General features: G+C 41.8%; 4 protein-coding genes across 5 annotated transcripts; 1 reads left to right on the forward strand and 3 right to left on the reverse strand.

Annotated features, from left to right (window-relative positions):
- Positions 1-245: 245 nt before the first annotated feature.
- LOC106642683 (adipocyte plasma membrane-associated protein Hemomucin-like) lies at positions 246-3,553 on the reverse strand. Its single transcript, XM_014357524.2, has 4 exons — positions 2,825-3,553; positions 1,998-2,203; positions 1,624-1,912; positions 246-1,540 (listed from the first exon to the last, which is right to left on the reverse strand). The coding sequence occupies exons 1-4, from the start codon at positions 2,932-2,934 to the stop codon at positions 910-912; spliced, it is 1,236 nt and encodes a 411-aa protein (XP_014213010.2). The 5' UTR covers positions 2,935-3,553; the 3' UTR covers positions 246-909.
- Positions 3,554-4,471: 918 nt separating this feature from the next.
- On the reverse strand, positions 4,472-11,113 carry Gdh (glutamate dehydrogenase, mitochondrial). Its single transcript, XM_023390817.2, has 8 exons — positions 11,008-11,113; positions 9,630-10,101; positions 6,495-6,695; positions 6,037-6,428; positions 5,790-5,945; positions 5,506-5,716; positions 5,263-5,417; positions 4,472-5,194 (listed from the first exon to the last, which is right to left on the reverse strand). Exons 2-8 carry the CDS (start codon positions 10,051-10,053, stop codon positions 5,078-5,080), a joined length of 1,656 nt encoding a protein of 551 aa, XP_023246585.1. The 5' UTR covers positions 10,054-10,101; positions 11,008-11,113; the 3' UTR covers positions 4,472-5,077.
- A 1,403-nt stretch (positions 11,114-12,516) lies between these two features.
- Positions 12,517-14,633, reverse strand: LOC106642687 (28 kDa heat- and acid-stable phosphoprotein). 2 transcript variants are annotated; one of them, XM_014357530.3, is made up of 4 exons: positions 14,357-14,633; positions 13,505-13,725; positions 13,290-13,423; positions 12,517-13,211 (listed from the first exon to the last, which is right to left on the reverse strand). In XM_014357530.3, exons 1-4 carry the CDS (start codon positions 14,364-14,366, stop codon positions 12,995-12,997), a joined length of 582 nt encoding a protein of 193 aa, XP_014213016.2. In that variant the 5' UTR covers positions 14,367-14,633; the 3' UTR covers positions 12,517-12,994. The 2 variants fall into 2 exon arrangements, with proteins under 2 accessions (XP_014213016.2, XP_014213015.2); XM_014357529.3 differs by lacking the exon at positions 14,357-14,633 and adding an exon at positions 13,790-13,928.
- Positions 14,634-17,553: 2,920 nt separating this feature from the next.
- LOC106642695 (tubulin alpha-1 chain-like) lies at positions 17,554-19,928 on the forward strand. The gene is made up of 5 exons (XM_014357540.3): positions 17,554-17,756; positions 18,180-18,346; positions 18,427-18,482; positions 18,580-19,436; positions 19,516-19,928. Exons 1-5 carry the CDS (start codon positions 17,754-17,756, stop codon positions 19,783-19,785), a joined length of 1,353 nt encoding a protein of 450 aa, XP_014213026.1. The 5' UTR covers positions 17,554-17,753; the 3' UTR covers positions 19,786-19,928.
- The last annotated feature ends 886 nt before the right edge of the window (positions 19,929-20,814 follow it).

Raw genomic sequence — 20,814 nt, forward strand, 5'->3', positions numbered from 1 at the left:
AATTAAAAAAAGGTTCATTAATGCTTGATGTACTTTGTGAGAGGCAGCAAGTTAAATGTTGAGACTAGAATAAATGGTACGTATAATGATGTAATCATATTATTGTGTTCTAGTGTGAATGTCATTGATGCGCACACTTGTGATATGTGTATCATAATCAAGTATAATATCAAATTTTTATATTAAATGGTAAGTAGAAACAATAATCAAACGTAAATTCCAGTGAATCAAAAGAAAACAAAAGATAATTTTCATTCGACCTTTATTAAAAAGATATTTATGTATACACATTTAGTATAAAGAATGATTATTTTATTTATTTACTCCAGTATACGGCAGACCCCAATTAAAATATTTAATACAATGGTTTACAAAATTATGATAATGTTTGAGAGACACACATTTTGTAGGATTTTCTTTAAATAGAAAAAAATCATTCCAATTTCTATATTTAAAATTTATTCGCTTGTAAAGATTGAAAAGAAGAAAAAAATTTAGAGAGCGCATGTATTCATCTGTGACTAGATTTCGTTTATTAGTACACACGTACATGTAAAATAGTACATAAAATCACGCGATTTTTAAGAATCAAAATAAACAAAATAAAAATATGCACATATTTGCACAGTACACCGCCTACACAATAATGAAGTTAATGTCATGGGGATACAATATTCATCTTCAGCTTGGTCTGGTTTACCTTACAGCACACCCTTTGTTTTAATCCCGAGAAAGAAACGTATCAACAAGCTTATCGCAGGCGACTCTTCTTTTTATTCATACATAACGTACTTTGATAGATCTAATACTTTTTCGTATTAATAATATATACATACTATATATATATAAATAAATATATCGAAAGCTCACAGTACGACCAAAAAAAGTAACCAAAGCCCTTGCACCAGATCAGCGCCCCAGAGTCGGTAGGGCCTGTTTCAAGGGTATCTTGCCTATGTGCTGAGCCATGTACGATCCGAGCCAGAGCTCGTTCCCAAAAACGTGGGCCGCGCTCAGTCCCGGCATGCGCCCGCTCATATCGTACGCCGCGTCCGTAACTTTACCGTTCGCGTCCAACCTGAGCACCGCCGCGGTCTTCCCTACCATGAACCCATTGAAGAACCCGTTGACGGCCTGCACCATGGGCGCCGGATCGTAAGCCGGGTAGAGCATGTGGAAGTACTCGAAGGGCGCCCGGAGCACGTAGATCAGCCGGACGAGGCACTTCCGGACGTAAAAGTGCCGGCCCAGCAGGGTGAGGTACGACCAGTTGACCGCGTCGGTGTACATGGGCAGAGCCACCAGGAAGCCCTCGCCACCGTCGGGGGTTATGTTGTCGGGGAAACCCGGCAGTGCCTCGGCGAACACCTCGTGCCGACCGGCTTTCGCCCCCTTCAAGTGATACTTGACGATGCGGGCGAGTTGACACTCGGCCACCAGCACGAAGCTCTCGTCTTTCGCCAGAGCGACCCCGTTGGCCACCCCCAGGTTGCGCACCAGCACCTCGTTGCGACCTGTCTCTGGGCTGTACCTTATCAACCTGAGACACATTTTTTTTTTTGTTTTTGTTGAATGTCACAGTTTTAGTATACATACATGTAATATATAGGGACAAATATATACCTGCCGCGCGGATTTAGCAGTACAATAGGCATGAAGGTGCCGTCGAACTCGAAACCAGCGCAGCTGTCGGACCAGTAGATGTCGCCGTTGCTCGCTATCGCGAGGTCGTTGGCGACCGCGCGTTTACCCTCGATGTTGCTGTTCCTCGTGTCGACGATCAGTTCGGCGTTTTTGGTGGTGAGATCTATCTTGAAGATACCGAAGAAGAGATCCGCCGCGTACAGGAAGCCTGCCTTGTCGAACTGTAGGCCGAGTGGTCTGCCATTGCGGTATGTTTTTGTCTCTGGGTCTGTGATGATGGAAAAAAACAAAACAAATGTATTTGATTTTGGGTCTATTGTTATACTGTGGGTTATAAATTGGGGGGTGCTTGCCGTGCTCGCTGATTTTGAAGACAGTCTCGAGCTTCTTGTCTTTGGTTATCTTGACGATCTCGCCGGTGAGCAGGGAGGCGTAAACCTCGCCTTTGTGGAGGGCGAAAGCTTCGGGGCCGCGAACCCGGCCTTCGAACAGCTTTTCCACGCCGTCGAGTCTCTGGTTGATCCCTAAATTGCCGCTCAGTGCCTTTGGCTCGATGTACCTGTTGTAGTTGCGTGCGCGTAAAATTACCTTACTTATTGTAATTTATTGTCGTTTACCTATTTTTTTTTTTTTTTTTCAGCTCAGACAGTGAAGTTTTCTCTTTATCCGCGTTTTGGATGCCTAGCTATTTTATCGAAAGAATCCTTCTCTGTTGTGAGTATATTGTACGATGATTTTCCACTTTAGTAAAAAATTGTTGCGCAAAGTTTGCAAGATTACTAGACAAGGTTCAATATTATGATTTAACGAGGTTTTTATATATTTTTTTTTTTAATGAGAATCTTAATTGTATCGCATTATAAACAGTTTTATAAGTGATAAAAATTCATTGAGAGCATAGTAAAAAATTACTATGTATGGTAACGTAATAAATTACACACTCCCGCGTTCCTCGAAAATGTACTAATTTTCATCGTAACACCATTACTATTTAAATTTTTTGTGTGTACTTTTAGATTATGAAACGAAAAGTGTAGTTCCACGGAAACCAACTCCAATTACAAGTCACGCCAACGGAAAAGCCATTAGTCATTATGTTCTTCAAGACACCTTATACGTGTTGACAATTGTTTTTTATTCTTTTTTTTTTTTTTTTTGAAAGTGCGCAACGTGTACGTACTCGTGTTCCTTAAAATCCCCATATGGACGTAGTCCAGGCCAAAAGGTGATGACGACAAGGGCCGTGTAGATCCAAATGATGCTCGTGCCCACCGACTTCAAGTAGCCCATCTCGGCCGAGTACTATGCAGTTTGTCCTCAAGTTGAAAGATCGTCTTGCGGGTGGGAAAAACCGGTCTCTTCGATCAATAAACAAACAATCCCAGAGAAAGAAAAAAAGCCGGTCGCGAGCGATCTCCACGTTAGACAAAACTGGCAGCGTGGCAGTAGAGTGCTGATCTGCGCTGGTGCGTCTTCGCGAACTCTGTGCGAGGGCACACACATCGGACGAGGAGGAGCGGAACTGGTTTGGAAGAAGAAGAAGAAGAAGAAGCGCTAAAGAGAGGGAAAGAGACGACCTATGGGTGTATTTTTTTTTTTACACATATACGGGGAGAAGAGTCGCAACGGTACATTAATGTGTGTGCGCGTCGGCTCTTCTTTCCTCTCTTTACATGCGGCTCTTATCTTTTTTTTTTTTTTTTTTTATCCTAATCTCTCTCTGTGTGCATCATATACAGGTAAATCTTATCTGTACATCATTTTGTTGCAACTCTATTGATTTGAGAGCAAAAACAAGTTTTGTCATCAAACATTCACCTGTTTAAGTTTAATCCCCACGTACTACAACTGTGATTCAGAAAATTTTAGAATACATTTTTTTTTCACTCAGCTGAATCTGTTGGTTTTTTTTTTTATAAGTCAACGACCGATCAGTAATATATTATGTCGTGGCGACCAGAGTTAACTGTACATTCTTTATCTCTATATCTCGTGAAATTATCGAGCCTATATTATATTCTTGAACTTGAAAGAATCGCACGAGTGCCAAAACGAGGATGTACTTTCTTTGTCCACTTCACTCAACGGCCGATAAAAAACAAATCAATTGCACGATACAATTGAGAGAAATCGGTAATAATAAAAAAGATTCATCGCTGGAGTTTCACGCTGTTTTAATAACTTACAAGAGTCGAGTAGGCTCGTTGTTCTGTGCAATTTTTTTTTTTTAGCGGACGATCTACATCCTCTGTCATCAGACACAATAAAACCATCAGCTGTGCCGTCACGTGTAGTCCGGTCGACCTTTTGTTTTCCCTCCTCCGTCTTCGCCTCTTGCACTTTTTGCTTGTGTCGTTCTTTGCTTGGGTATGCGCGCTTTATAGCCGCGCTAATGCCTTTAAGAAAAAATTTTTTTTTTTATGGATTTGAAAATGTGAGCTTTTAGCTATTTTAAACAATTTTTCATGATTTATAAAAAGAAAAAAAAATAATAAAGTTTGGTATGAAAAAAATGAAAAAAACAATTCAAGATTATGTTGCAACGTGTGTAATATTTATTCAACATATTATCTGCTGCAGTCGGCATAACAAATATTTTTTTGTGTAGTTCATTTCTCATTCGTTATTATAATTAAGGTAATACGAGTGGACCTGCGCCATTAGAACGTGGGCAGACAAGTACGTTATCAGTTAAGTAACTTTCATATTGTTTCTTTTTTTTTTTTTTTTTTTTTTTTATTCTAGATAAGGATTCTTATATTGCGCACAGAATCTCAAAATCGCAGATCAAAGTCGTTCGTTTGGTGTTGTCGAGACTTTCGTTAGAAAAAAAAAAAAAAAAAAAAAATTACAGAGAAAAACAAACGACGCAAACGACAATAAATCTGTTGATGATAAAAATTCATTCATAAATACGTGGTTGTATATTTATATATAAAATGCACGCGAAAAATGCGCTTTCACATTCAACACGTTTGTTCGGTGTATAATAATAATAATAGTTACATACGTTTATTGTGATTTCATTCCTTTTAAAAACGCTGAATGACTATGTTAATCATATCAAGCAGTCGTGTCCTTGTAATGGTGTGCAAAATACATCGAAGCCGTGTTTCTTTGTTCAAACTCGTAACTTTATCTCATTTGGAAAAAAAACGCGGTTTCTATTCACTCTTGGATAACATCAACAACAAGAACAGCAACAACCCTCACTTTGCAACTTTGTAAATTTGTGTTTTAAATGCGTGCAACAATCTCGACTGTTAAAAAAAGGCTTTCGCCTCTCTTGTGTGTTTTTTGATTTTCTTCTTTTTTCCCTACGTCGTCATGCATTTTTAACGAATACTGCTTACGCGATGGCTTCGCATGTTTTAGCAATTACGTTTACATTACTCTCCTATCCTCGCATCGCTCAACGCTTAGGTTCGCGAGCTTAAAAAGCTAAACCTGCCTCGTTATACGTCGTAAAGATTTTCTCGATAGAGTTCACGTACGCCGCAGACCTCAAGTCCAAGCCGAGGTTGTATTTCATCGCTGTCCTCATGATGGCCTGAAACGACAATTCACTGTATCCTTTCGTCGGTTCAATGATTCGTGCAGATGTTTGACGAAACTCACCTTAGCAGATCGCTCCATGGTGTAGTCCAGTCCGGAGTGCACGATGTCTTTTTCGGAAGCACCGGAGATTCTTTTTTGGAAGGCCTCGGAGGGTGTAACAGGAATCCGACCGCCCACGCGTCCGAACCTACGTTCGAGAGATTCCTGCACGGATTCTGTAACACACGTTTCGTCGAGAAAGTATAAGAATTTCAAATATTCCATTATACACGAGCACGCGAAATTTTCGTTTCTCAATATTACCCAGTAGGTGATAGTTCGATTCTCTCTCGTATTTGAAGGTGAGACGACCGTACGAGACGTGGTTGAGATCCTTGAGCCACTCGAAGAAGGAGACCGTGACACCGCCGGCGTTGACAAACAAATCTGGGATGACGAGAATGTTCCTATCAATGAGAATCTTGTCGGCCGCGGGCGTCGTTGGACCGTTGGCAGCCTCGGCGATGATTTTGCACTGTAGCATCGTTATCGTCAATTATCACGCTCGAGCGAACAAGTACAAAGGCGCTACGTTCACAACTATATACCTGAATAAGGTGGGCGTTGTCCTTGGTGATGGTTTTCTCGATGGCCGCTGGAATGAATATGTCGCATGGCTCGAACATGAGGTTCTCACCCTCGTAGGGCTGCGCGTGGGGGAACCCGACGACCGTGCCGTTATCAAGACGGTACTCCTCGAGTAGCTGCAGACCGGCGTCGAAAAAAAAGTTTCATGTATATTTAAAAAAAACCAACCTATAGCCATGATAAAAAGAAGCACCATAATATATGTACCTTGGGGTCGATGCCATTGGGATTGTAGATGGAGCCGTCGTGCTCGATGACACCGATGCACTTGGCGCCAACACGGTGCAGGTAGCGCATCGTGTGTAGGCCGACATTACCAAAGCCCTGGACGATGAAGGTCTTGCCACCCCAGCCGGGCGTCGTGCCGATCATGCCCATGAAGTTGGCCTCGTTGATGAAGTTCTCGATCCCGTGGAAGACGCCTCGGCCGGTGGCCGAAATCCTACCGTGGATTCCACCCTGGTTGATCGGCTTGCCGGTGACACAGGCATGAGCGTTTATGTCCAGGTGGCCGATCGTCTTGGCGTACGTGTCCGCGATCCAGGACATCTCACGCTCACCTGTACCCATGTCCGGAGCCGGCACATCCACTCCCGGACCTAGAGACAATGAGATAAGAACATACTGTGACACAAAGAGGGTGGGGGGGGGGAAGAAAATCGTACCGATAAAGCCCTTCTTGGCGAGCTCGAGGGTAAACCTGCGGGTGATCTTCTCGAGCTCGTTGTCCGAGTACTCCTTGGGATTGATCTTGATGCCAGCCTTGGCGCCGCCGAACGGCACGTCCACGCAGGCACACTTGAAGGTCATCAGGGCGGACAGGGCCTTCACCTCGTCTCGACTGACGTCCAGGGAGTAGCGGATACCTGAAACAATCGATCATACATTTCATATGAGCAAAGGTGCTATTTTTACGTAAATTTCTCCCGCGTGGTTGTATACATTTTCTAAAGCCCGGGCTCGCCGGTGGTTCTATTCTCGAAAATTCGGCGCTAGTGAGTGGGGAAAACAAAAAAAGATCGAGATAAGTCGGAAAAAAAAAAAGAAACAGGTGTGTTCAATGTGGACACGCGTCTTTCTCTCTGCCAAACGATTTATCGGTCGCTCGATATCTCCCATCTTACATAGGTTCAAGAAGCCCGAGTATCTTGGCACGCCAGCGCACCTACTTTGAATATCACGAATGCTTTCCCAGATATCCGTTAAGTATTTGCTAATCTAATATTGGGGTTGAAACCACACGAACAAATATTATGATGAGTTCAAGCTAACCCCCACAAGTAGGGCTTGTAAAGCGATTTCAACTTTGTCGAGAGAAAATACGTGTGCCGGACAATGGAAAAACTCGTGGCTTTCTAAAATCCGAGCTTATATAGGCCATTAAATTATAAAACGCAGACCGAGTGCGGGCACTTGGACGATATAATTCAAATTTCAGAGAGAGAGAGAGAGAGAGGGATACACACTATGACCAAAGCTCTGTACGTGCGTACTCGCGCGGTGGTCGTATTAATACTATTAATTTAATAGTTCGTGAGGAGGCTCGTCACCGCTCTCTCTCTCTCTCTCTCTCTCGTGTTACGTATGCGCGCGAGTGTGTGTACAATATATTATATATACCTCATCCAAGTCGGAGGCAAAGACGTAATCGGGTAAACAAGCTCGCTTATCGCGCGCGACGTTATTTTTTTTAACTTCCTCTCTTCCGAAGTTGTTTCAACAATAGCTCCGTTGTGCCGTTTGATAAAATAACGGTACAAATAAGGGATGCGTTTATACCCCCTGATTGATTGAATCAACGCGAATTGCATCGTCTATGTGAATATATGTACGTGAATCGTGAGTTGTTAATGTCACTAATGGCAATTTACATGAAAAATATCAACGTGACCGCGTGCAGCGAGTTATTACGATCGTATGTCGCGATGATAAAAAAAAGGGAGGGAAGAGAAAAACAAAATAATGGGTGTAAGATGTATGAGTGCGTAGAACCCAGTGTGGGGCTGTTTGCGCTAGAAAAATGGACCACGTGTGCTCGAGCCACGTCTCTGTAACAGTTTTTTTTTTCTTTCTTCTTCTCGTCTCTTTTATACATTTAGTTCTCTTCTCTATTTGACTCTACGTCAATTCACTAGCTTATTTTAATACGCCCACATGAGTGTGGATTACACTTTAAGGGGTACGATGATGTAACTCGACCTATTTGACAGAGTTGATTGTAAGAATTTTTTTTTTCTTTTTTTTTTATTGCTTAAACCGATCCGAGGCTAATCCGGTCTGTAAAACTAGAATGACCGATTGCACCTGTACAAGTTATTTCTTTGAATATGTCCTTTATGATACGGTCATAAATATATAAATATAGGCGATCGGTTACCCATTGTCCACTCCGAATGTCAATGAGAGGAAGAAAAATCCACCAGCCTCGAGACGATTTATAACAAACTCAAAGTGGCCGACGTGCGATCGAGTGAAGTGCTCTTGAAAGATCGGTCTTTGCCATCTTCTTCTCACTTGCCGATCACGTTTTTCGCATCGATGCCCGTGTGTTATTTATCATGGATTTTGCATACGCGATAACACGTCACGGCTTTGTTTTAATAGTCTGTCACAACTGCAGTGAATAAGCTTGTTTAGGGTCACGTATTTGTTTAAAACTCCGTGCTTCTCCCAACCAAGCGCTCAATTGTTGTGGGTATCAAAAGAAAAAAGAGTATGGCCTAGTTCCACTTGCTGACGCGATGTCCGTTTGATATAGAGCGTATGGTAATCATTGTGATATTTGATAAAGTATAACAGTTAAGTAAGCCGAGTTATGGATTTACGTATAGAAAAAAAAAAAAAAATGTTTGCTACAATCAAGCTCCTGCAACTACACGCATCGAATTGAGGTCAAGATCAAGGCGTTTAGCGATAGTTAACAGATTGCGACACAAAAAAAAAGAGGAGAAAGCTTTCGAGGCGCTTTTGTTCGTCGAGTAAGGCGCGCCAGAGTTCTCGGCCCTTTTTTATTTTAGCCCTAAACTTCTTTTTTTTTTCACCGATGCACTTCAAAGATAAGAATTTAAGTACAGGTGCTATCGACATCGTCTCAAGGCGCTTGTTTTGCTTAATCGATGCTGCAAGTGTGCACGAACCCACATGTAAACTGTTTTAAAGCGTCGTATACCTTCGCGTGAATTAGCGATGCGAGACAAGAGCGACGAAGCTTTGCACGTCCTCAAGTCGCGTGCGGCGCGCTCGATAGAGGTAATGTGATGCGAATTTTTTTTTTTTTTTATCGTCTGCGCTTTTGCATGCTCGTTAGTTTCTGATCTGTTGTCGAGCCAAGTGGTTACTTTTTTTTTAATATGGGTGATCGAGAAGAAAAAATACTATTCAGCTTTCTTCCGGTGAATCATCGTATTGCAGCACGCGCAAGTTGGACAAAACATCATTGGTAATTTAATTACGTTTCTTGTATATCTCGGTTTCGAGAAATCAGCTATTTGAATCTTCGGGAATTCCACATAATATAGTTGAGAACGTTATTGAAGCAGTGTGTGGGTCTTCACATGTTTTCGGTAAATGGTATATTTTAGATTTTGCATCTACTTTTTTTTTTTTTTTTTTTTTTTTTTTTTATTATGCTGTAAAAAGTTAGGGTCGCATTGCTTCGTGAAGAATTATAAGTGTGGAGCTGAAGAAACGTAAGTAGACCAAGCAAACATGACAAATTGGAAAAGTAGCTTTGCCTGTATACCTTTTGGAGGCCAAACAAGGATTAGGGAGAAAAAAAAAAAAAGATCTACTTGGCCTACCTCCTTTACAAGGCACTCTGTGGGTCGAATGCTGAGCCCTGTACCCGGTAATGAGCTCGTAGTCCCCGGAGTCGCGTCTCAGCGGAAAGGTGGTCTCGAGGATGTGGTCGCACGGCTCCATCATCTTCAAAATGCCCTTGACCTTTTTTTTCCGATCCTCCAGGGTCATCCGGGACCTCTTGCCAACGTCCTCGACGAGCTTGTCCTCGACGATTTGACAGGCCCTGTGGAAGAAGTACTCCACCATGTCGAAGAACCTCGGATTCGCGGACGTCGGCACTTCCTGGAGCTTCTCCGGGATCTGGTGGTCCGCGTAGCCTCGGCTTTGCAGGCACTGCAGGGCCACCGCCGCTGCCTGGGCTACCTCCTGGTTCTGCTGCTTCAGGGTGGCCGACGTGCGGGCCAGTCCTCTTGCGAACAGCATGTTTCCTTCGACTGTTTTTTTTCTACTGTTCCTTTTTTCCGAGTTTTTCTGTGGATAGTTACAAGCTTGAGTATTTTTCATTGGACATTTTCAAGTATAATGATTTGCATCGTGAAAGTTGAGTGAAGTTTTCGAAAGAGCCGAATATTTTCGTGAGTTGCCGCTCTGGTGAAATTTTGATAATGAGGCTCGAGACAAACAAGATAGGAATTATGAAATCTCAGTTTATTGACTGAAGAGGCAGCAAGTACGGATCATCGTTTGAAAGCGAGAGTGCAGCTTATTGAATAGCATAAAATAATTAACATATCCGGACAGTGAATTGATGAGCTAACGCGAGTTGGGTAAGAAGAAAAACGCGGACAATCGGTCAGTTTCGGAGTTTTTTTTTTACGTGGTTCGAGATAAGTTGCACATGAGATAAACAACTCGTCGAACGCCTCGAGTTTGACTGCTAAGCTTATACCAAAAATCACACACACCAACACAGGCACTCCACCACCGAGTAGTCGATCAGCTGACCAACGGCAGTGTGGCGGAGCACCAAGGAATTTCGGAGCAACGAAAAAGAGAAAGAAAATGATGTGTGGTGCTCCAATGGGCATCAGTAGACCCACGCTGACTCACTGCACCCCGTAGATGACTGGCTTAGAAAAGAGATTAAGTATAGCTCCGAAATAACGGCCTCGTCCTCTCGTTAGCTTACAATTTTTCAAGAAATTAAAATGAAACCACCAGCAAAAGCATCCCCCGAGTGAAACGGCATGTATGATGGAATGTGTGAAAGTGAAAAAAAAAAAAAAAAACATGGGGGGGGGGTTGTTCCCGTGTCTGCTCGTTGGTGAAAAAGGGCATTCGAAGCATGCACCGAAGGGTGAGAGGAAAAACGTGCGGACAGACGGCTTTTGGTGATGAGAACGACGACGTGCAACGAAACTAAGTATATATACTTACGATCGACGTAGACGACGACGGCTACGGAGGAATGTGCGCTTGCCACGCGAGAAACGCACTGCACACACTGAGGTAGGCCCGCGGCCGTTTCGTCTCCGCGCTCTCTGCCTTTGCTCTCTCCCTCTTTCTCTTTGCCGTCTCTGCTCCTCTTTCGGGTTTTTCGGAGCAAAAGTTTACATAAAAGAAGTGAAGGGAGGAGAGAGAGCTCCTCTCCTATATATATATTATATGCTTTTCTTCTGCTACTTTTCGAAAATTGTCTGCTCTGACTCGTGTTTATAAACAAACAGTACAATACTATATAGTTTGTTGAGAAAATTCTTCATTAAGATTGCGACAACCTGTTGTAGTTAGTTATCTACAGCTGGTAGAGACAACAATAATGTTTAAATTTTTATAGGATTACGCAAAACCTCTTTTTGCCAGTTCAGTGGTTAAAATTTGTTTGATTTTCTTAGAAAAAACATTTTTTTACTTAAATGACTTAAATAACATTAATTAATGTCGATACAACACTACTGTATTTGCTCAAATCAATATAAATCAAATCTAAACAATTAAATATGTTGAATAATAGTTTTTTTTTTTTTTTTTTTTTTTTTTTTATCAATAATAAGTAGAGGTACTTACCGAAGGTGGAAGGTTCCTATAGATGCCAGTTTCGTTTCTCTGTACACCAGAGATATTACACGATACACTTTCATATGTGTGTTAGTCATATTATTGATCGGTTGTTTAATTATACTCTATTTTTTTAGTAGTTCGTATTGCCTTTTGAAACAAAAATTTTGTGCTGAGGAATCTCATTTTTTTTTTTCAATTTTATATTTCTATTTGGGTGAAATACCAGAGCTTGTATACTACTTTACTACTTCAATTTGGCAGCCAAATTTTGGCTAGTAAATAAGAATAACAGTGTTGAATTTAACGTTTTTTTTTCTTCCACTTAATGTATACATAAGAAGGTAGTAGTAGGTAATATGTACTGCTTAAAAAATTGAACAATCAGACACCAGAATCGCGTTTTTCCAATATCCATTAATCTGCATGCAGTTATTGCTCGTTCTTTCATTTAATGAAGCTGTTTTCTTGAACTTTTTCAGTTTTTCATTATCGTTATCGGTGTTACGCAATCACGAAGCGGACCAAGCTTTCTACTACTATGCAAGGATTTAAAATTTTTAACACGAAAGCTTATTTTGTCTTCAAAACGTTTGTTCACTTGTGAATGTATTATTTCATAATTTTTATTCAACACATTTTGATGTTGAATTTTTAGATGGATAAGGTCAACCATTAATTTGGAAATTAAGTATTCATAACTTTAAAGCTTCACGAATTCTGATAGTCTTGACACGTTTATATTAACAAATTTCAAACCAGAGTTGTGTTTTGTATACATGTGTAACGAAATTGTGGCATTTTTTAATGTAAAAGTTTGAAAATTTATTCTGAAATAAATGTATTAAAATTTTTTGTACATCATCAAGGAATCATTAAGGCCATTGCTTTAATGCTCTCAATATTTTTATTAGAAATCACGTAATAAAAAGAAATTTTTTAAATAGCAGCTTCTTTTATCTTACGCTCACAGAGAAATTTATCATTAATAGTATATATTGAATAAAGACCGACGATTGCAGTCACAGACGATTTTATCTTGCTCCTCTTGACAGAATTTTCACTTATTTTCAGCAAACTAGTTGCTTTTCACATTTTTTGTTGCTCGCGTTTGCCTATATGCGAATGCGTAAATTATTCTTTTTGGTTAGCCATACAAAAATGAAAAGTGTACAGAATATATATCTCAAACACAATAATCAAAGTCACGACGTTCAAGTAATGAGTTATGTAAATATAAACCACTGTTAATTGTGAATTTTCTATCCAGGGACAAAATTGTTTTTTTTTTTTTTTTTTTTTTTTTTTTCTGGATCATCAAGGCATCCAAAAGTGCAAGGAGGTTACCGTCTCAAACGGTTTGAGTCTAAGTTCGCTTTCCCAGAGCCTTTTGCGTCATTTCTTTTTGCTTCTGAGTAGCAAGCTCCTTGGTTTTCTTGTCTAACTCTCGTCTTTTCGCAGCCTCTTCCCGCTGCTGTTTAATTATAGCTAATCGCGCCAGATCCGCTCTTGCCTCGTCTGTTTTGCCGGCAGCATGCAGCCTTTGATAGTTTGCCGCTGCTTTTTGCTTTTCTAATTGTTCTCTGCACAAAAAAAAATTTTTTTTTTACTTTTCATAACTTTAACAGTTGCGTAGCTTCTATTTTATGTAAGATACATACCTCTCTCGGCGAGATAATTCAGGCTTTGAAGCATTTGCCAGTACCTCATTTAGCTGCGAAAGCTTTTTTGCTTTTTTTTGTACCCTATTTGGATTTTCGATTTGAATTAAACTTCCTACTCCTTTCTTCTTTCCCTGTGGAGTTCCATTAAAGAAAAATCAGATTAATTGTAACAAATTTTAATAAGATTCACAATTAAATCGAAAATTGCATACATCTTCAGTTTCCGATTCTGATTCACTCTCACTTTCATCACTAGAGTCATCGGAGCCTTTCTTGCCGCCAGCAGCCTTATCATCTTCTTCTTCATCTTCACTCGTTGATAAATCTTGGGTTTTCCTCCATTTCTTCTTTTCTTCTTCCTGTCTCCGTTGCTCCTCTAGTTCTTCAGGATTGGTAAAATGTCGATTCCTGCCTTTGTGATTGACAAATTTACCTAGAAATAACAAGAACAATTTTGTAACCAGATAAAATGCACCTTATAAATATTGTAAGGTAACTTGAAAAAAATCGACTGGCTAGAATAAGAGAAAGTTTCAACTGTCTTTCAATGTTGATCAATGAATGCAACCAACTAGTAGTGGCAATTATGATGTACAGCCAAATCTTGTACATGCATATCATCTGTCTTTGTACAAATTGGATAATGATCAAATGTAAACGTTGGAGGATATCATTGTGAGGGAGAGTTCAACACAGTTGACATTGAAAAATACAAGTCAGCTGAGCTCAACTTGGCTTTCCCCTTGAAAATACTTCTGCTCTCAACACAAAACAGATGTATATATATAGTCAATCCAAAAATAGGACCCAAAACAGAGGAATAGAAAAAGTAGGTACTAAAGCAAAAATGTTCAACGACGAGGGTGGAAAAGTATCCCCATGACGCACCTCGCCGCCAAAAAAATACAAGAGATTCTAGCGTTCAAGGCCACTCAAACGTGTGACGCGTTACCAAAGATGTTTTTTCACGACGCAGTTGGCCAGAAGGAGTACGAAGACATTCTCGCGGATGGGGCGCGTATCGTATGAGGATGGTTACAAGGCGACAGCGATAAGAGACTTACCTCGTGGCATGTTTTTTGTCCGGGGGTCAAAACTTCTTGATAGAAAAATTAAAAATTCCTCTCGGGAGGACACTGCCGCTCTCTAGGTTTGACCTGTACACTGTATATAAAACAATCCTTTGTGCTTTTGCTGTTTAGTTGTGTGTTGAGCTCCGACAGGCTCTCTCTGCTGATGTGATATATATGTGACATGCAGATGCTGCTCGTTAGGTTAGAAATAGGAGATGTAACATGAGTAATGTGTTGCGATCATTGCGTTAGCGACGATAGCGTTGTTTGGAACTAATACTCACTAATAAGTATAAATGTATACACCTATGTGGCAATGTTGGCGAATTTTTTTTATTAACCATACGAAAAGGAAAGAGAGCTCTCTTTTTTTTCTATAACCTTATGATGGTCAGTGTCGTTCGCTACTTCATCGACAAGTCCACTGGCTATTGGTTTGAGTGAAATCGACGTTACCGACAAACAGTAAAAGCGAGAGCGGAGAGGTTCTTTCAAAAGTTTAAAAATACTTCACTTTACCCTCCTTAATTATTTAGACGGCCCTTTTTAGTTGAGAAGGGATAACTTTGGTTGTTTTCAAGTCCGCGATTCACCCCTTATTGCAGCTGCCTCTCATTATTTTTATCATGGAAAAATATGAGCTATAGTGACGTGTTACTACCAGTGTATTTCAATGATTTCGACGATGATCCAGTCATCCGTCCAAAAGAGCAGTTGAATCAACAACACACCCATCGACGCTGCGGCTATTGTATACACGCGACCTTCCACGATCGGTAGCATATATATATATATTGTCTCCTCATTTGCACAAAACCTGATGCACGTAAGCGATTTTAATAAATCGAGCCGATGATCAAAAAAGGCGTCCCACACACACCTTCTCTATTGTACAGCCTCAAACGTATTTGTATCATAACAATTAAGGTCCCCTCCACTTATGTGTATAGTATACATAGCGTAGTTGTTTTTTTTTATACGTTACGTGCACATCGATGGAACAAGTCAACCATATAGAAGCGAAAGTAGTGCGTACGGGCACACATGTGTCCATTTATGGGACGAACGCCTCCGATGCTGTCAGCCTCCGCGTATTACGCGTTGTTCCCCTCCTCTCTCGTTTCACGCGCGATCGGTTGTCCGCTATCCCGATTTTACGCTCTACGAGCACCATCGCCAGAGGTGTTTTACTTCTTTTTTTTTTTTTTTTTCCTCGGAGCGTAGGATTTTCGTGTACTCCCGTTACAAAAAATGCTTCGTCGATCGTTTGCGAGACACGAGAAACCGCGCCGATTCCGCGGGATCGGTTGAGCTTCCTACATGTACACCATATTCTGGATATTAAATTTAATGTTTGTTGGTAAAACGTACGATGGGTATATCTAATATATAATATATATAATAGCAAAAAAAAACTTTGTAAGTAGGTATAGGTACCCACTGCTGGAACGACGAGTAGGAAGAGAAGCTGCGGATGTATATACGTAACGTAATATGCAGTAACAAAAAGTGTGCCGTTGCTGCTGGCGCGTATTCTAGAGCCTAAAAGGCACGCGGGGCGGAACTAATTGGCGCATCAGCCTGTATATATTATAAACACGCCTATATATATATGTCTCACATAAAAATATACGGTAAACATATATATAATTGTATAGGCGGTCTCGGATCGGGTATATGTATATAGCCGAGGCCGTTGATCTCTTATACACCGAGCTGTTCTGCCACTTTTTTTTTTTTGCTGCCCTACCTATAGGTGTAAGTATATATATATATATATATACGCGGTGTTTGTCCATATGATGCTTTTGCCGTGTACAAACCTACGCGCGGGAATGGATAATGCATATATACATGTACCTCCAGAGCGAGTTTTAGCGCGACCAAGGGAAACGACTCGAGACCGCTCGTATAACTTACCTCTTTTTTTTTTTTTTTCAGGATCTCTTGAGAATAAAATAAAGACATACGCCTTGTTGACGGGTCCGTGTGTTGGATTAATGGGAGTGTATTTGACAATTTGCACCAAACACGCGGATGTTTAAATGGTACGACGCTTTTGATGAAAACGTATTCTTTACGAGGAAAGAAAAAAAAAAAATATACGGAAAAGTAACATCCATCATCAAAACGTGAATAATAATCCACATACGTGCAAATATATTGTGTATATATACTTGTAGTACAGATGGGCAAGCCCAAAGTACAATAATAGCACAATTGCTTGGCTCTTCTAAAATTGGTACGTCCCCGGACGGAGTGTGCGTGCGAGGAGAAGGCCTCCGAGCTGGAGAAGTGTCGCGACAACGGCGAAGCTTGACGTTTTCTTTTTCCCCGCAGCCTCCGAGTATCCGCGCACTCGCGTGTATACTATTTCTGACCCACGCTCCCGCTATGGGAGTCTCCGCTACGGCTGTTGCCGTGCGATTTTCTGGAACGAAAGACCCATGGGATGCCTTTGTATTTTCGCGAATGCAACATCAAATAGCACGTGGTTTATGGGCTTTCAGAGGGAATTGACATGGAAAAAATCGTGTCGTCAATAACTTGGTCCGTCTTGAAAAAAAGCATGTATACTCGAAGGGTACCATTTTACAAAAAAAATCGGTATCCGTTTACGGAAAAATCATATTTTCCACAATGAATCTACATGAACGTGCACATGGATTCACGCAATCATCGTTGTTGTGTTGTATGTTATTGACGCGCAGGCGTGTGCATTGTACTGCACGGATATCATGTAATTAGAGATCGGTATTGGATTTCTTGATCGGAAACCGCATCGTCAAGCGCATAATAGCAACCTATGCAAGGCCGAAAGGAAATTGAGTTTTCCCATGTGTCTAAAAGTGCGGTGTGAAGCGATATTTCGCGAAAACATGAAATAGCTGCAACAGTAGATGTAGTGAGTGATGCTGCGCGCATTATTGTATACAAAATGTGCGTTGTGTTGGCCTTTTAAAAAAAAATGTGGGCATATACACGCGTGGGTCGTTCGCTGACTCCGTTTAGTATATAACGTACGAAGCAAAGGAGGAGGGAATATAATACATCCATACGAAATACTTTCCACACGCAGGTAACCATACATGTGTATAAATATATACGCAACATGGATTGCGACGGGGTAAAGAAGAGCGCCGGCGCGAGTCGGACGGAGGCGAGTCTATAAAGGTCCCGCGCTCGGCGCGGACTCGCCTTAAAACGCAGGGATCGTTTGGAGAAGCAACATTGCCAGCTTCGCTTAAACGGCTTGCGCTTATACACCGACGCGTTTTTTTTTTTCCTCCATACGAGTATATTATCAAGATATACGTACTTAGACTCCGAGCACAGTTTTGCGTTTGGATATTCAGGAGTACTCTTCGATTTTTCTCTTCTATTCAACATGGTAAGTAAGACTCTTCCAACAAGGTATACCCATATTTAAGCTTTAAGAAATACAAGTGAGGAAAGATGTTTCAAATTAACAATAAACAACGATATTGACATTTATTGAAAAATTTAATTTCAACCTTGTACATATACAAATCGGCACAAGTCGATCGCGAGCACCTGTAAAAATTAAAATTCACGAGTTTTATTTGAGATGTAATATGATATATTGCACCTGTCGACGTCGCGCACTGTGTTTTTTTTTTTTTTTTTTTATCTCTTACTCCTTTTTGCGGCGTTTTTACCAGGTTTCCTGCACCACCGTGACGCGGTATACATTTGTACAGTATAATTTCAACTGTGTTGTGCTTACTTGCGCACACCTAAAATAGATACTAGATATTATACATGTAAATATGCATATCATACCGATTTTCAGCGCGAGTGCATATCGGTACACGTGGGCCAGGCCGGCGTGCAGATCGGCAACGCCTGCTGGGAGCTCTACTGCCTGGAGCACGGGATCCAGCCGGACGGTATGATGCCCAGTGACAAGTTGATCGGCGGCGGCGACGACAGCTTCAACACCTTCTTCAGCGAGACCGGGTACATTTGAATTTTAATGTATAATCGAGAGATCGTTTGAGGAGGGGAACTAAAAAATCGACTTTTTGTGATGTTTTTAGTTCCGGCAAGCACGTGCCCCGTGCCGTTTTCGTCGATCTCGAGCCGACCGTCGTTGGTAAGAACTGTTTTTCACCCCAATTAGCCTTACCGATTTTCTCAACAACCACCATAAGTACGTATATAACATATATATATAATGTTTACCCCGTTAGACGAGGTACGTACGGGCACATACCGGCAGCTCTTCCACCCGGAGCAGCTGATCACCGGCAAGGAGGACGCGGCCAACAACTACGCCCGCGGTCACTACACGATCGGCAAAGAGATCGTCGACCTCGTGCTCGATCGCATCCGCAAACTGGCCGACCAATGCACCGGTCTCCAAGGATTTTTGATCTTCCACTCGTTCGGAGGTGGCACCGGCTCCGGCTTCACCTCCCTCCTCATGGAGCGCTTGTCCGTCGATTACGGGAAAAAATCGAAACTCGAGTTCGCCATCTACCCTGCCCCCCAGGTGTCCACGGCCGTGGTCGAGCCGTACAACTCGATCCTCACCACCCACACGACCCTCGAGCACTCGGACTGCGCTTTCATGGTGGACAACGAGGCCATCTACGACATATGCCGGCGCAACCTCGACATCGAGCGGCCCACCTACACGAACCTCAACCGGTTGATCGGCCAAATTGTCTCGTCGATCACCGCCTCCCTCCGCTTCGACGGTGCCCTCAACGTCGACCTCACCGAGTTCCAGACCAACCTCGTCCCCTACCCCCGTATCCACTTTCCCCTGGTCACCTACGCCCCGGTCATATCCGCGGAGAAGGCCTACCACGAGCAACTGTCCGTAGCCGAGATAACCAACGCGTGCTTCGAGCCGGCCAACCAGATGGTCAAGTGCGACCCGAGACACGGCAAGTACATGGCCTGTTGCATGCTGTACCGGGGCGACGTGGTGCCCAAGGACGTCAACGCGGCCATCGCGACCATCAAGACCAAGCGGACCATACAGTTTGTGGATTGGTGCCCGACCGGGTTCAAGGTCGGGATCAATTACCAGCCGCCCACGGTAAGTTTTGGGGGAGGAAGGACGAGACGGGGAACCGGAAGGAGGGAATTTGATGGTTTTGGGGAATAATGTTGTGCAGGTGGTGCCGGGCGGTGATCTGGCCAAGGTGCAGCGGGCCGTTTGCATGCTGTCCAACACGACGGCGATAGCGGAGGCGTGGGCGCGCCTGGACCACAAGTTCGACCTGATGTACGCGAAGCGGGCCTTTGTCCACTGGTACGTGGGCGAGGGTATGGAGGAGGGCGAGTTCTCGGAGGCGCGGGAGGATTTGGCCGCCCTCGAGAAGGACTACGAGGAAGTTGGCATGGATTCGATCGAGGGGGAGGGCGAGGGGGCCGAGGAGTATTGATTTTTCGAGATTGATTTCTTTTTTTACTTTATTTTGCGTCTTGCACGCGCACACGCACGATAATCTGTAACTATAGACTTAGGCTTTTATTTATATGTATCATTTGTACACGAAACAATAAATATTGTTCATTTTTACCAGGACGATTCATGTTTTGTTGACAAACGCCCTAAACTGTATGTCATATCCTTTCTTTTTTTTTTTTTTTTCTTTGTTTTACACGTCACTGAGTAGCAAAATTAAAGTTTTTTTTCTTACTTTAATAAACAATGGTTACTATTTACTGATAATAATGTACATTGAAAAATCAATCCAATTGTGTTATACTTCGATATGGTGTGTGTTATGAAATATTACAACAGCGGAGGAGCGGAGATCTAGAAGAAGAACAACGAGTATATGGGACGTGTGCGCGACGCAATAGAGGAAATTACGTCGCATTCTTTGGAGGATCGATACATATATTTAGGGAGACGGAGGCTTAACTTGGACGTAAACACATTAACGTGCACAATCATTTATGATAAACGTTTTGATGATTTATATATACATTCGACCTATTCGTAATTAAGCTACATGTCTTTTTTTGTTCAATTTCTTGGAATGAGATCGCATTGAGGCTTTTTCTTTACATCAACAACGTTTTAAAACAATGGGTAAACGGACAGGCGGAGAAAAATCATTTGCACCACGTTAAACATTGGACAGTGCGATAAACACCACTACCGACTACTGTGATTATAGAAAAAAAAAAAAAAACCATACTTACCAAGTGTTTAAAAAACATTATTGTTTTGATTCGAGTGGCAACTAAAAATTCGTCAGCTGCAAAAAAAAGCCTCATTTGTTTACCCATTTATTTTTTTCATCCGTTTATATCACATCATTCTAACAAATGAAATGTATGCTCTCATAACTTTTATACGTACCAAAACTTGATGAAATTGCAAGAAATTTTTGTTTGTTTGCAGAATACATAACAACATGTAACTCCAAAAAGTAAGGATTTGCATTCACATATTATGATTA

Source organism: Copidosoma floridanum, unplaced genomic scaffold (genome assembly GCF_036245765.1).
Source record: "Copidosoma floridanum isolate Cflo_tuat_1 unplaced genomic scaffold, Cflo_Japanese_pri ptg000025l, whole genome shotgun sequence".
NCBI classification, from domain to species: domain Eukaryota; kingdom Metazoa; phylum Arthropoda; class Insecta; order Hymenoptera; family Encyrtidae; genus Copidosoma; species Copidosoma floridanum.

Bases quoted from the DNA above. Each gene is read 5' to 3' on its own strand.
- LOC106642695 (XM_014357540.3), top strand. The intron at 18,347-18,426 runs GTACATTTGAAT...TGATGTTTTTAG, and splicing joins ACCTTCTTCAGCGAGACCGG to TTCCGGCAAGCACGTGCCCC. The intron at 19,437-19,515 runs GTAAGTTTTGGG...AATGTTGTGCAG, and splicing joins TCAATTACCAGCCGCCCACG to GTGGTGCCGGGCGGTGATCT.
- LOC106642683 (XM_014357524.2), bottom strand. From the start codon at position 2,934: ATGGGCTACTTGAAGTCGGTGGGCACGAGCATCATTTGGATCTACACG. The intron at 2,204-2,824 runs GTACGTACACGT...CAACTACAACAG, and splicing joins GGGGATTTTAAGGAACACGA to GTACATCGAGCCAAAGGCAC. The intron at 1,913-1,997 runs GCAAGCACCCCC...CCATCATCACAG, and splicing joins CTTCAAAATCAGCGAGCACG to ACCCAGAGACAAAAACATAC.
- Gdh (XM_023390817.2), bottom strand. From the start codon at position 10,053: ATGCTGTTCGCAAGAGGACTGGCCCGCACGTCGGCCACCCTGAAGCAG. The intron at 5,946-6,036 runs GTACATATATTA...GCCGGTCTGCAG, and splicing joins CCAATGGCATCGACCCCAAG to CTACTCGAGGAGTACCGTCT. The intron at 5,717-5,789 runs GTATATAGTTGT...ACGATGCTACAG, and splicing joins ACAACGCCCACCTTATTCAG to TGCAAAATCATCGCCGAGGC.
- LOC106642687 (XM_014357529.3), bottom strand. From the start codon at position 13,913: ATGATATGCATGTACAAGATTTGGCTGTACATCATAATTGCCACTACT. The intron at 13,726-13,789 runs GTTACCTTACAA...TGTTATTTCTAG, and splicing joins AGCCAGTCGATTTTTTTCAA to GTAAATTTGTCAATCACAAA. The intron at 13,424-13,504 runs GTATGCAATTTT...GGAACTCCACAG, and splicing joins CAGAATCGGAAACTGAAGAT to GGAAAGAAGAAAGGAGTAGG.